Below are 13,684 nucleotides of genomic sequence, written 5' to 3' on the forward strand. Positions count from 1 at the left end.
GGCGCGAGCGCGGGGCCGGAAGCGGGGCAGGCGGCGGCGGCGGCCGCCATGAGCTTCCTCATCGACTCCAGCATCATGGTCACCTCCCAGGTACGCCGCTGCTGCGCGGCCCGGCCCGGCCCCCGCGCCCTAGAGCGGCGAGGGTGGGGGGTGCTCGCCGCGGCCTGGCCCGCCGCCCCCGCCGTCCCTCCGGCCGCGGCCGGGGCAGTGCGGCGGGGCGGGGCTTGCGGGCGCGCATGCGCCTCCCGGGGCGCGCGGAGCCGGCTGCGCGGCGGCGGGAGCTGGGGGCGGCCTCGGCGGCAGCGGTCTGGCCTCAGGCCTGGCCTGGCCGCCGCCGGGGCTCGTCCCGCTGCCTGGGCCGCCTCGGCACCGCGGAGGGAACGGCTCCGCGCCTGAACCATCCGCTCGGCGTTTGCCGCCCGCTGCCCAGCAGCAAAAGTGGAAAAAAAAAATCTTCGTCGCTGCAAGTTCAAGGGGGGTTCGGCTGTTAGTTTGTCACGTTATGGCCGCCCGCCCTTTCCCGCCGCCTGAGCTCCTGTGGCGGGAGCAGATAAGCTGAATGCGTCTTTGGACTGCTTCCTGAGGCGTCACCGTGACCCTGGCTCTCGTGCACCTGTCACGTCAGGGTGTAATGCATAAAAATGTTCAATATCTTGTAACGTAGCATCACTTTATAAATTTAAGTTTTCTTAGTTGGAACAGACAGGGAAGCTCATCGTGCTATTCTCTAGTACTTTGTTTCTGATATTCGTCAAGAAGGCCAGTTATAGGCAGTTGGACCAGATGATCACTGTAGGTCCCTTCCAACTGAAATATTCTATTCTATTCCTATTCTATTCCTATTCTATCCCTGGTTTGCCCCTGAGGATTTTTCTTGTTTACAACTTCGGAAGATTTTTCATGATCTGCTTTAAAGAATTTAAAAAGAGACCACTATTTTATCTTAAATTCCTCCTCTATTGATCCATCAGCACTTTCTTCAGCTTTTTCTTTCTGCTGCCATCCAAATTGTCTTTCAATTGGTCTTTGTTTTACACCAGCTGAATTCACCTAGGAGCCCTTTAAACCTTTTCATGTCATCCTATCTTTATCATTATGAAGTGGCTTGTGGTCTTAACATACTTGCAACTGCCCTATTGTTTTGTGGGAGGAAATACTGCCTCCTTCTTCATTAGCCTCCTTTGCTAGTAATTTATCTTGTCATTGTGTTCTCTCTGACCTTCCTCTCCTCTTGCTACCCTGCTCCCTCCTCAGTAAGCATCTAAATACACTTGCTTCCTCTCTGGCAACTGAGGTGGTCCAACTGTCCGCTTCTGCCAAAAGTGGAAGGTTCTGCTCCTTCAATTCCACTTTGCAGTAGAGTCATACTCTCTTACTTGTGCTCTCTCCAGTATTTGGTTAAATGAGTTTAACTGGATCACGGATAAGCTTCTGAGCTGGGATGAAATTTGGTTCTGCAGTGAGGAGGGATGAGCTGAGGCAAGAGAACCTTTCACCTCTCAGCTGCAGTTGGTTGTCTTATGTAGACTTTAATGCACAACTCCATAGCTTTCCTGACAGTTTTCAGGACAGCTTTTGGCTATTTCTTAGAAGTACAATGTCCTCCTACTTGATAATGCTTTGATTTTTGCTCCTAACATGCTTTTTCATTGTCAGTGGCTCGAATGTAGCTTTGATACTGTTAGTAATTCATCCAGAACAAAAACTTGCCCATTATTTGCTTTGCAAGATCTAACTTATCTAATTGCTTTTCTTTCATTTGTGATGTCAGCTTTGCATCTTCTCATCATCTTCAAAAGTGTCAAGTTTTTAAATATTAATATTTAAATTGCTGCATGTAATCATCAAATGCTCAAGAATTTTCTGACTTAACATGTTGCATTCACCTGCGGTGTCTTAGAGTGTGGACTGTTTCGATAATGTCTTTCTGTGCTTTTGTACATTCCCTAACACAAGGGAAATCTAATCGTGATAATCGTGATCATCTCCTTATCTCTTTCTTCTACTCTATTTACTTCTTTTTGAAGAGTTTGTCTCTACCTTTTTCCTCCTTCCCACTTTTAAATGTGGAGTTAGTTTATGTAAATATCACTTGCTTATCGTACTTCTTTAACTTACGACCTGCAGATATGAGGTTAATGCAATATCTTACCCTTTGTGCTATTGATTACTTTAAAGTCTGAAGTCCTCCTCAGACAAGTTTTGCCAGGTGTTACTAATCAGTGGACCTCATTCCTATTTCAGTTACTTCAAGGCAAATATATTTGATCTCCCTTGCCCAGTGTATTCCATGTCTGGAAATCATGTTAGTCTGTTACCTTTGCCACTGCTGAGATCCAGTCACTCCTGATGCACAGCAATTCACAGTGATTCTTGCATTTTTATGTTTGAAAATTTCCCGCCTCCACAGGGAGACAGAATGCTCTGGCCTTTTCCGTGTGCTCTGAGAAGAAATACTATCTCTGTCCCATGCTTTCTGACATATACCGATTTTTCATTTTGCTTTGGTCAAAGCTACCTTTCTAAAAAAAAATATCTTCTGAATTCTCTTTTCGCTTGGGTTCTTTTAAATCATTACACTTGTTTTCAATCTTCTGAGGCATAGACGGGGCTACCCATGAAGGGCCTGAACACACAGTCTCCTTTTACTGTCTGGAGATGGGTAATTACAGTTTCGACCACAATGCTTAATTTGTATTTGTTTCATTTAAGTCATCTGCAAAACGTGATATTAAGTTTGCCTCTTCAGGTGTGTGTTGAAACTTAACTAAATTTTGTAAAGTGCTCTGAGAGCCATTGAAATGCAAAGCATTATTGGCTTGTCCTGCTTCACCTTCTTTGTCCATGTGGCTTTCTCCAACTCCAGACTGTGGTTTGAGGCATTCAGCACTGCCTTTTCCATACCTTAGAGATGCTTTTAACACCTTTCACCCACACTGTGTCAGTGTGTAAGCAGATTTATTGGAAAGACCTCTCCAGAAGAACCAAATGCACTTCTAGTCTTAAACAAACAGCAGATATTGTTACAAAATTTACTCATCCCTAGAAGGTGTGTATCTTGTGGACACCCCGGTGGTTACTTGGCCTCCATTATTGTGTTTCCTGGAAAAACTATAAGCTGTAATTCCATAGATTGGAAGAGTGAAACAAGAAAGAACAGTGTCAAAGGATGCTGACAGGCCAGGAACTGAGGAATTCTGAGAGCTTGGGAATACAGACCTGGGCTGTCTTGACTGTAAGGGCATAGCTTTCTGTGTCTGCTACACTTGAATATTTAAAATATTCTTCCCTCTGTGGTATTGTGGCAAGTTTTAAGCTTTTGTGGATCTTGGGTACTTTGGCCCAGCTCTTTTCCTTCCATTTGTTTCATCTACAATCAGTAGTGATGCAGCTTTGTATTTTGCAAGTTGTTGGATACAAATGTTAAGTGCTTTATCTTTTCTGCAGGTGCTGTTCTTTGGATTTGGGTGGCTATTCTTCATGCGTAAGCTCTTCAAGGATTATGAGGTGAGAATGGAGCTTTCATTATAAGTCTATATCTTAAAAATTACAGAAATATTTTTAAAACAGCATTTGGCCTTTTTCCTCTTTTTAAGTCCTCTTGTCTTATTTTGAATTGTCTCTACAGTTACTTTCTTTTTAATTTTCTCTTTTGCTTCTATTGGAAAGACTCAAGATAATTGAGGAAATGGATTCTTCTGGGACCAGTGAAAGTTTCCATATTGGGTACTTTTAAATTAAAAAAAAAATGGTGGAGGTGCAGGTGTAATAGGAAACTGTTTTGCCTTTTGCTTGAATAAGCCTGCCCTATGTAATTATAAAAGTTTTGAGACAAAATCGAATTCAGTGGTTACGTTTAAACTCGGTGAGGTGTGTTTATTGTGGCTGAATTGTTTGTGAGGGTTGGATGGGATAAAATTGCCGCATTCTCTTATCCCTAGAGTGGTATGAGAGAATATAGTCTAGGTCAGAGCTGGCTTAAGTGTGAGCCAAAATCAGACCCCGAAAGTTTTTCTGATCTTGTTTTTAAATCTAAGGTTAAGACCAAAGAGCTCTGTTAGCAAGGGTCTATCATTAGTCAAGTTGACATAGAGCATTGCGTGCTTGACGTCCCTTCTGTGTAAGGCATCTCTGTTACATGTGCCAATAGCTGCTATCAGTGTAATACTGAGCAACTTACGTTTTTGCCCTCTGCTTTCTGACAGGCTGTTGGTTTCTTCCTATTTAAATAAAGGGCAAGGTCCTTGAAGCAAGAGACCCAGTTGTGTGCCATCGTACCTCGTGATTTGGTGTTGTTACCTCAGGGATATCCAGGATGCTGTTCTAGGAATGGAAATGCCTGATGTCTCTGGCTTGTTCTCTCCATTGCAGGTTCGACAGTATGTTGTTCAGGTGATCTTCTCTGTGACGTTTGCCTTCTCTTGTACCATGTTTGAACTCATCATCTTTGAGATTTTGGGAGTGCTGAACAGCAGGTGAGTCTGGAAGCTCACTCAAGGACTAGCCTGCTTTGTGTTCTGCAGCATCTTCAGTCCAACTTGTAAATTAATGGATTAGTCTTGGATTGGGCAGATCAAGTGAGAAAATTGTCAACAACTCAATGAAGATGTTTGAACAGCAACATTTGCTTATTTGACAGGACATGAGACTAGAAGCCATAAGCTCCCGATTTTCCATGCAATTGCTATTAGTGTGGTCTAGGTCCTTAGGGCAAGGCTTTAGTCTTTGACTTTCTCCGTTTGTGGAGTTAAAAGAAATGATTTCTTTTATGGGAGTATTGTAAAGCTTCAGATCATGCTGAAGAGCACTTTTCAGATGTTAAGGACTATAGAAGCTATAAGCACTAGTTTTTCTGTGGTGGTCAGAGCAGTGACTAAGATGTGAAGCTAATTGTGGAGTGAAAACTACTTCTGTAATAATACAGTATTTGTGAATCAAAGGCGCATCCTCCCTTGACATAGGGTGGGGACTGCTACAAAAAGGACATGTTAAAAACCGTCTACTTCAGAAGTCAGTAGGAAAGAGAGGATAGAACAGTAATGTGTAGACACTAGCTGGGTTTCCTATTTATTCTCTCATCATACTAGTATAAGAGAGCAGTCAGAGGAGTTGAAAGGCAAGAAGTACAAAACTGATAAAAGGTAAGGTTAGTTCTGACTGTATGTTATTAATCTGTAGAGCTTGCAGCCAGAGAGATCACTGAGGAGAATGCTTTTATAAGCTTCAGTAAAGGGCTGGACATCAATCTAGATGAAAATGTTTGCCTCTGAATTAGCTAGGAAAAAGTGGCAAGGATCCTCGTAATTTCTTTTTCCCTGAGGCATAGAGGGTATGAGTTAATACTGGGAACAGGACATGTATTTTTCTATTCAAACTAAGTGAAAAGTCAGTTCAGCCAAGATGAATCTTATCTGCATTTCGCTAATCTCCTTTGGTCAGAGAAGTATTGATCATTTTGAGAGAGATGTGTGTGTGTGTGTATGTGTATTTTTAAATTCTTGCTTTCAATGTCTTGCAGATGAGACAACTCACTTTGAAGTGAAATGTTGAATTATGAACATTAAATATTTTTAATATTTTCAATGTGAATTAGCCCTTTTTTGACTCAGCCACTCATTACAAAATTAATTACTGCTTATACTTAGTTTTGATTTACTGTTCAACTAGATGAGTAGTAAATCAAATGAATCATGCTGCAATTGGCATTAGTCACCGTAGAAGATACAGTATTTGATAAAATAGCCCAGTGTGTTTTTCGGGATAGTTGTTAATTTTAAAATACACATTCTTGAGCTCTGTATTAAAACGCAAATGAAAAAACCAAAACAAACACCCCTGACCCCCCAACTCAAACAACAAAATCCAAAATATGCTATCTGCTAGGCCAATATTACTATCCAATGCTTGATGTAGTTGAGAGAATTGCATTGACAGGCAATTGTTTTTGAGAAATTTGTTGTATTATGGTAGCATGCTAATCAGTATTTTTGGCTTTATTTTAGCTCTCGATATTTTCACTGGAAGCTGAACCTGTGTGTCATTTTGCTCATCCTAGTCTTCATGGTACCCTTCTACATTGGTTACTTCGTTGTGAGCAATATCAGATTGTGTGAGTACTTGGTTTATGGCAGTGGGGCTGCTAACCTGAGGCTACACATACAGAAGAGAAGTAACTTCTGAGAGATGCGCTGGTCACTATCCCTGTAGCTCCCTCCTTCCTCTGGCTTTGTTCTGGATAGATGATTTCTCTTTGGAACTTAATGCTTTAGCATGAACTGTTTATTGAGCAGTTAGGAGATACCTGACCCCGACAAATGTAGCTTTTCTGTATGAGTTTTGACAAAGTTGAGCACTTCAGAGTAACGTTACTGGAATTTGTTCCTTTATTATTTTAAGCCTGCAGCCAAACCCTGGAACCCTTGGCTCTGTTGTTCTGCTGGGAGGTAAAGAAATGAGGCAGGGAAGCTCAATAAATCACTCTTGAGGCAGAAAAGCTCAATAAATTACTTTTGCTTTTTTTTTTTTTTTTTTTTTTGCTTACTACTGTCTGGATGAGGCCTCTTCCATGCGCTAATGGACACTTACCCTTGAGCTATTGATGTTCATTGCTCTTTTGTATTAAGCTTAGGCATGTAGGTTGGGAGTATTAAATGTGTAGTTTTGGCACGAAGGTGAAGTCTTCAAGTTTCATGTTCAGGATCGGACAAGAAAGATGCAGCTAAGTGATCCCTGGTTCACAGCGCAGCTCTCTTCACAGGGCTGTGGGGGCAGGGAAGCCAAAGTGGTGCATCACTGCATTAACTCTTGCAAACAGCTGTCTCTCAAATAGCTTGTCCTGTAGGAAGTGAAGTGGTGCATACTGCTCAGTGTAGCTCTGTCAGTTGACACCTGTTTTGGCCACCTGTGCTCAAAGCAGCCTTTGGACCAATGTAGCAATTTTGCAAGCTAGAAAAAGCCCTAAAGGAAGAATGTCATTAAAATATTGTTTTTTTCCTCTCTGTTAGTGCACAGACAGAAACTGCTTTTTGCGTGTGTTTTGTGGTTGACGTTCATGTATTTCTTCTGGAAGTTGGGGGATCCATTTCCTATCCTCAGCCCAAAACATGGTGAGTTTCATATTCTTGCTGATTCCTTCCCTCCTGAAAATAGGCTTTGTTATCTAACTTTTATCTTGGACCTATTATTATTACAGCTCTACAGTTGGGACTGTAGAAAGTTCTTGCAACTGAGAGTCTGCTCTGCTTTGAAATCTGCGTTCTGAAGGTTGTCAGACTGACAGAAATGGGTGGATGCGTCTGAATTATTTGCATTAGTTTTCTCCCAGTACCACTGAAAAACTTTAGGAAAGTGAATGAGTCTTAACTGAACTTAAACTGTGTAAGAACACAGTGTACTTTCTGAGGACACAAAAACTGCAGCTCCACTTGATCACAATTTTTATTCACTTGTTTCTTTTCTTGTGGAGACTAAAGCTAATTTATTTAAGAAGAGAATTGACATCATCTGACTTTTTTCAGTCAGGTTATTGTTTCTTGTGGCTGAAATCAGATCAGTTTAGCATAGGTGGCTGTCCAGTTGACAAAACGTGGCCAAGTGCCTAAACACCAGAGCCACGCAGACTGTAGCCAGCAACACGACTGGTACAGCTTCGTACACCGCCTGAGCCCAGAGGCAGTACAGTTGCATGGTACTAGAATGGTACGCCCTGCTGGATGCCAGAGCTATTTATGTGCAGAATTAGCTTGGGTATTTCTGCGTTGCAGTCATGGAACCAAGAGTATTTATAGTGTGAAGATGCTGCGTGTGCACTTGGGCTGGTTTGGTTCCAGCAGAGCTTGTTGGCATGTGCCTAACTGCTGTAAGGATTCTTCAGGCACCTAAGTGTGCTGAACGGTTGTAACACTGTGACTGTTTGTCACCTGGGTTCCCTTATCCCCTGCACTGGAAAATCGTTTGTGTATTGTTCTCAACAGGTGAAATTCAGTCAGTTTCACTCAAATTGGTGAATATGTCTGTCTGCAGAGGTAATGGTCAGCTTAATCTTTCTGTTCTCTAGGACCTACTTTAGTCTGTACCTAAGAGAAAAATTGAAGGATACCGACTGCTGTAGGGTCCGCTCACCCTTTCATTTGTGATCCAAAAACTTTCCTAAGAGAAAGTGTGTATTTGTGTTTTGTAATTGTGTCATTTGTCACTGAAATACAACAATTAGTATATAGCGCAGATCCCTCTGCCCAGTGTTTCATTGCCAAGAAAAACATGTATCCACTTTGAGTTGCAGAAGGCACTTGAGTTGACAGAATATAACAACCCAGTGGGACCTTAGCCATGGGGTTTAAAAGGTAATCCTCTTCAGATCACTGAAGAGGTTCTGTGAAGCTGTGTCACAACTGCAGATTCCCAAAACTGGTAGTGAGGTGTTTTGTATTTTAAACTTCTGCTTTACAGGATGATACCTCCACTTAACAGTTGTACAGTGCCTTATCCTGCCAGGTGTAGACATAAGGTTAAAACAAAGGATTCTTTTTTTTTTTTTTCCCCTGCTGTACTGCTGGGGCGCTGCTGTCCTGTATGTACGGACAAGGCTGCTGCAGGGTTTTGTCGTGTGGCAGTGGCCCAATTCAGACAGGTGGGAACCTACTGTGGAGGGAGATGTGACAGGAGGCCATGCTTAATGAGCCCCTCACACTGTAGTATGTTACCTGTGGTGTCTTTCTCAGTGTGCCCCACCCTGCTCACCTGCATGACGGCGGTGTGCGGCGGCGGGGGAGTTGTGCGGACCAGGGGGCCCTTTCGGGTGCCTGCACTGGCCCCCTGTGTCAGGGGGTGCCTTGCCTGGGGGTGGTGATGGCGGTGTGCTGCGGCTGGGAAATGCACCGCCAGTCAGCAGCCGTGGTTGGTCTGCAGCTTGTTTAATCGACCTGAGTTTGGGAGCTCGTAGTAGAAGGAAGGTTGTGCTTTACTCAATTACATTCTAGTATTCTAATAAAGCTCCTATCTTTATCTGTATTGATAAAACATTTGTTTTATCTGACCTGATCACAAGAGTGGGGTTGCTGTGAGTGTTGTGGGGAAGCATTGCTTTAACCAGTGGAATGTCATGTCATTTTGAAGGCACCTCTGTTTTAACTGCTGCTGTCTGACAGTGTGTGGGGCAAAAGGCCAGTGTATTGTAGCACATTCTGTAGCTCGTGTAAATCTCTATGCAGCTGCACATGACTGGGTGTCTCAGTCTCCCTTTGTGAAGTCTTTTTGCCTTGTTTTCATCATTTATTCCCCTTCTCTGAAGCATGAAATGTGGCTTGGCACTTGGCCATCTCAGCTTTGCAATCGTGTAAGCTCCAAATGTGCTGTGTGTGGCAGCTGCTCTATAACTACCTCCCTAAAAAGTGAGTGATGTTTAGTAGCACATGGCACTGTGTCCTGAGAAGACACGTTGAGGTCTGTGTTTAACGGCTGAAATGAATAAATGCAACTTCAGTGCTTGGTGTTGGTTACAGCACAGGCTGTATTATGTGAATATATGTTTTAGAGTCCTCTTGGTGCTGAGGTGGAATGCCTTGTTGGTGGTCACCTCAGCAATGTGTGTGTGTCCACAAGATGAATACTGAACAGCCAGGAGCAGCATAAGCTTCCCATGCTGTCATAACTCCACTGTCCTACAAGCACAAATTGCATCTGATCTGGAGGGGTCACTTCTAACAACAGTTGACAGGACAGGGCTCCTCGCTATGGTTCAGACATTTTTGGGCCAGTTTGCCAGGACAACTGATTTGGTAACTCTAATCTTGGTTATTGCAGAAGTGGCTTTGTGGAAGAGATGCCTCCTTTATTAGTGTCTGGTGGCTGATCTCTGTTCCCACCTCAGCAGAGTGCAGTGACGGGTGTTTTATTAATTTAGAACCAAATTATTGACTGTTAGGCCTCTTCCGATCTGTCTTAAGCTCCTACATAGCTAGAGTTTCCCATCCCTGTTTCTAAGCATGGAAACGTGCTTTCTGAGGGAGGCTTTCTACCTCTTTCTTCTCACAGTCCCTGTCTGTACTTCATATTACCTTGGTCATTGCAGTGGGAAATTGCAGTCGGATTCATTAAGCAGCTCCGTATGTGTGTTATGTTGTGAAGGGACCAAGTGTGGAGCAGCGTGAAGAGAGCAGGACTACTAATGCCGTGTTTTTCCTCTCTCAGGAATCCTGTCTATAGAACAGCTCATCAGTCGCGTGGGTGTGATTGGGGTGACACTCATGGCTTTGCTGTCAGGATTTGGGGCTGTCAACTGTCCATACACTTACATGTCCTACTTTCTCAGGTAACTGCAGCTTGTAAAATATTTTGTCCACCTTTTTGAGATTATTCTTCTACTTTTCCTGTGGCATTGATTCAAGTTTTTTCATCCTTTTTTTTTGCTGAATCTAGCTATGGCCATGTCTACGTGCTAGAACAGTTTCCATTGCTGAAGCATATTCTTCTTATACAGGCTTCTCTCTTCGTTGTTTCATGGGAATGTGCATATTTCCTCTGAAATGGGATAGCAGGCCTAATTGGGTGTCTTCATTTTCAGGAATGTGACAGATGCAGATATTCTGGCTCTGGAGCGACGACTCCTTCAGACTATGGACATGATTGTTAGCAAGAAAAAAAGGTGAGAAGGTAGCAGTAGCATGAAATGGTTTATTTCAAGGATTTCAGTCAGTATGGTATAAGATGGTTGTTGAAATTACCAAAATTATTAGTCCTGTCAAGGGTACGTGTTCCAGTGAAGCAGGTGGCTGAATTGAGTTGAGCTGTGCGGATACACAACTTTGTTTTTTTCCCAGAGGTGCACTAAATAGTACCCTTTCTTACTGCAGTGGCACAGATTAGGCTTTCAAGACAAATTGTAACTCTCTGATGGCACTTTGACTAGTCTGTAAGATGGGCACCTTTCTCTCCTGATGAGGCAGTGACCCTTAAGCCACCACAGCTGGCTCTTACTGGCGGTTTCAGTACAGAAATCGGTTCACACATGCTGAGTGCTCTCCTGCTCTGGTGTTTCCTGGTCAAAGCTGAAGCAGGCTAGTGAGCTGGTGTGGACACAGCTATATTCTTGCAAATGGCAAGGCTTACATTAGTTAAGTTTTGCAGAATTGCAAAACTGCTAATGTGAATGTAGGGTAGTGCGCAAGCATGCCATCAGAATTCTGCTTTTGGTGGCTTAGCTTATTCCATGTGCCCTAAACGACAATGTAATTTCATTTACACTGAAAAGATTTTTGTCTGCTGTTATTTACGAATTACATATTGCATGCCTTACTAATTGTGCAGAATAAATACAATTATCATAGTCACTTCAAAGGTTTGACTGTCTGACACTGAATTCTGGTAGCAGTCCTCCAGACTTTACTTTTGGCATGCTACTGTTTTAATGGAACTTTTAAATGTATGACCAGGGATCTTGTAGGTGGTCTAACCTTGTTGAATTAGTCACCAGCATGTGTATCTACTGATCAGTATTAGCATATAGAAGTGGAGTTAAAGCATAACTTTTTTTTTTCGCCTTTGAAAATGTTAAGTGGTGAACAAATGTTACCTCGGTATTTGTGTGAGATGGTAAGTAGTGAGGGAATTTAATTACTCAGGTTTAATTGATTTAATTGACTAGGACCATATTAAAATATTGGCTTTGGAGTTGAAAGATACTGTGCAATGCTGCTTCTGACTCTGTGCTCTTCGGTTTTGTACAGTGGTTTTGGACTTCTGGTCCAGGGAGAGTGATGCTGGCGTAAAAGTAAGGATCTCTGGGACTTGTAACTGACTAATGCTTTCTTGCCTTCCTGTGGCCAGGAAATCTTCAGAATGTAGCAACTTTCTAACCATTATGAAGAGCCACGTAAAGCGTGTTAATTGCTTGGGAATTATACTGATGTTCACGTATTTGTGTTTAAAACCAACCCCAAAAAATAACCAAACCCCCCCCCCCAAACTGTAGTCTCAGAAATGTGCAAGAAATAGCAGAAGCTTGAGTTCTGTAGATTTTGTTCTCTTTTTGCTTTGACAGGGAGCAGTGGCTTGCATAATTGGACTATTTGCTCATGTAAAGCAGAGCTTAAAAAGTTAGATTTGTATCAGTCCAAATGCAATCCAAATCATTTGGCAGAACAAGCGGGAATAGCAGTATTTTACAGAGTAGGGTAAACGCTATAGTTCCATAAATTGTCAGTTACTTACTGGCCACCTTTTCAGCACTCCTGATAACTCAGTACGTATCAATGCATACAAGGGTTATAAGGCAATAGAACATAAAACCTTTTTTGTTTTGTTTGCTGATCTTGACATTTCTTATCATACCAACCCTTATTCGTACTGGCTTCCTTGTCAGTAGGGAATAGTTGTTGAAAGTTGTTTTCCCTGATACTTTTTGCACAGGAATTATTGTTCTCTCCTTCCTGCGTGTAATTGAGTAAAGCCTTATGGAAACTCACCTCTAAGGTTGGCAGGTTCTTTATATTCATCCTTGCAAATATGACATAACTAAGCCTCAGGTTTGAAATGCCTAGAGTCTGTGACACCATTGCTTCATTTGGTTCATGTTAGAGTCAAATCAGGCTATCTGACATAGATGTATCACATATCTACACAGGCAAAGTGTGTGGTTTCTGCCTGTGGATCTTTTCTGTGAGGTCTCCAGAACTCGTGACTACTGTGTGGGTACAGAGATCTCTGCCACCTCTCAAAAGAAAAGATTTGCCTTTGTATACTTAGAGCTTTGAGCTTCGCCTTGACATAGCTGCATTTTTGCTGCAATGCTGTGGATCATTTGGGATGGAACATGTGAATCGGGTACTGGAAAGAAAGCAAGGATTAAAAATGGAATTCTTATATTTGGCAGCTATCAGGATGAATTGAATCGTTCTAGGATCTCTGTTATTTGTAGTCTGTGGCCGTATGTGCTTTTGTGTGTGTTATGTGGGGTGCCCCAAGGGTGTTTCTTTTCCTGGATGTGGAGGAGTGAATTTTTTTTAATTTTTTTTTTTTTGTTGCACTGCTTATCAACAACCTTGAAGAGGGCTCGGTGCCAAATGTAGCAATACGGGCTGCAGCTACAAGAAAGGGCCTAAACACTGTCGAATCATGGATCGCCTTGACAATCCTATGAATAGTTTTCAGCTTAGGAGTGGATAACCAGCTCACAAATTTCAATGGGGAGAAATGTGAGGGAATGAGGCCAGAAGCCAGCACTGCTCGTGGGGATTATGCTGTGGTGCACATGGGAGTGTGAGGGACAATATGCAGCTGCTGCTGTAGTGTTGGAATTAGCTTTAGGAGTCACGTTCAGATCGCCTGAAGCATCCAGTGGTTCAGTCCAATAATGGATTTCTGTGTTTCTGCTTCATAACAGCTTGTCATGCAGCCCAGTAGTGAGTGACAGCATATCAGGGAGTGCTGCTGCATACCATCCAGCGCTCACAGTTCTGTGGAGGAGGCGGATGTGCAGCGATAAAGAAGAGGTGTTCCAGGGGAGAGAGGAGCATGAGAAGTCTTCCGATTCCTGAACTTGAGATAGCACAGTCATGTGTTTGAGGAAAGGAAGGCGACTAATCATATGACTGAGAAATACATTTGAATTTTTATTTTTAATTGAGTTTAAATCCCTTTAAGGATTGAAGCAGGATCCTGAATGGAAATCTTGGGAAGAGTCTCATTG

At 42.7% G+C, this 13,684-nt stretch overlaps 1 protein-coding gene across 1 annotated transcript in view; it reads left to right on the top strand.

Annotated features, from left to right (window-relative positions):
- GPR89B (G protein-coupled receptor 89B) overlaps nucleotides 1–13,684 on the top strand; it is a 20,640-nt gene continuing 6,956 nt past the window's right edge. Inside the window, exons 1-7 of the mRNA XM_074813307.1 lie at nucleotides 1–90; nucleotides 3,448–3,507; nucleotides 4,372–4,475; nucleotides 6,003–6,109; nucleotides 7,005–7,106; nucleotides 10,189–10,309; nucleotides 10,562–10,642. Of these exons, the coding sequence (XP_074669408.1) occupies nucleotides 49–90; nucleotides 3,448–3,507; nucleotides 4,372–4,475; nucleotides 6,003–6,109; nucleotides 7,005–7,106; nucleotides 10,189–10,309; nucleotides 10,562–10,642 (617 nt within the window). The 5' untranslated portion in view covers nucleotides 1–48. The remainder of the gene's footprint in view (nucleotides 91–3,447; nucleotides 3,508–4,371; nucleotides 4,476–6,002; nucleotides 6,110–7,004; nucleotides 7,107–10,188; nucleotides 10,310–10,561; nucleotides 10,643–13,684) is intronic.

This window comes from Strix aluco, chromosome 2 (assembly GCF_031877795.1).
Source record: "Strix aluco isolate bStrAlu1 chromosome 2, bStrAlu1.hap1, whole genome shotgun sequence".
In the NCBI taxonomy this organism is placed as follows: Eukaryota; Metazoa; Chordata; class Aves; order Strigiformes; family Strigidae; genus Strix; species Strix aluco.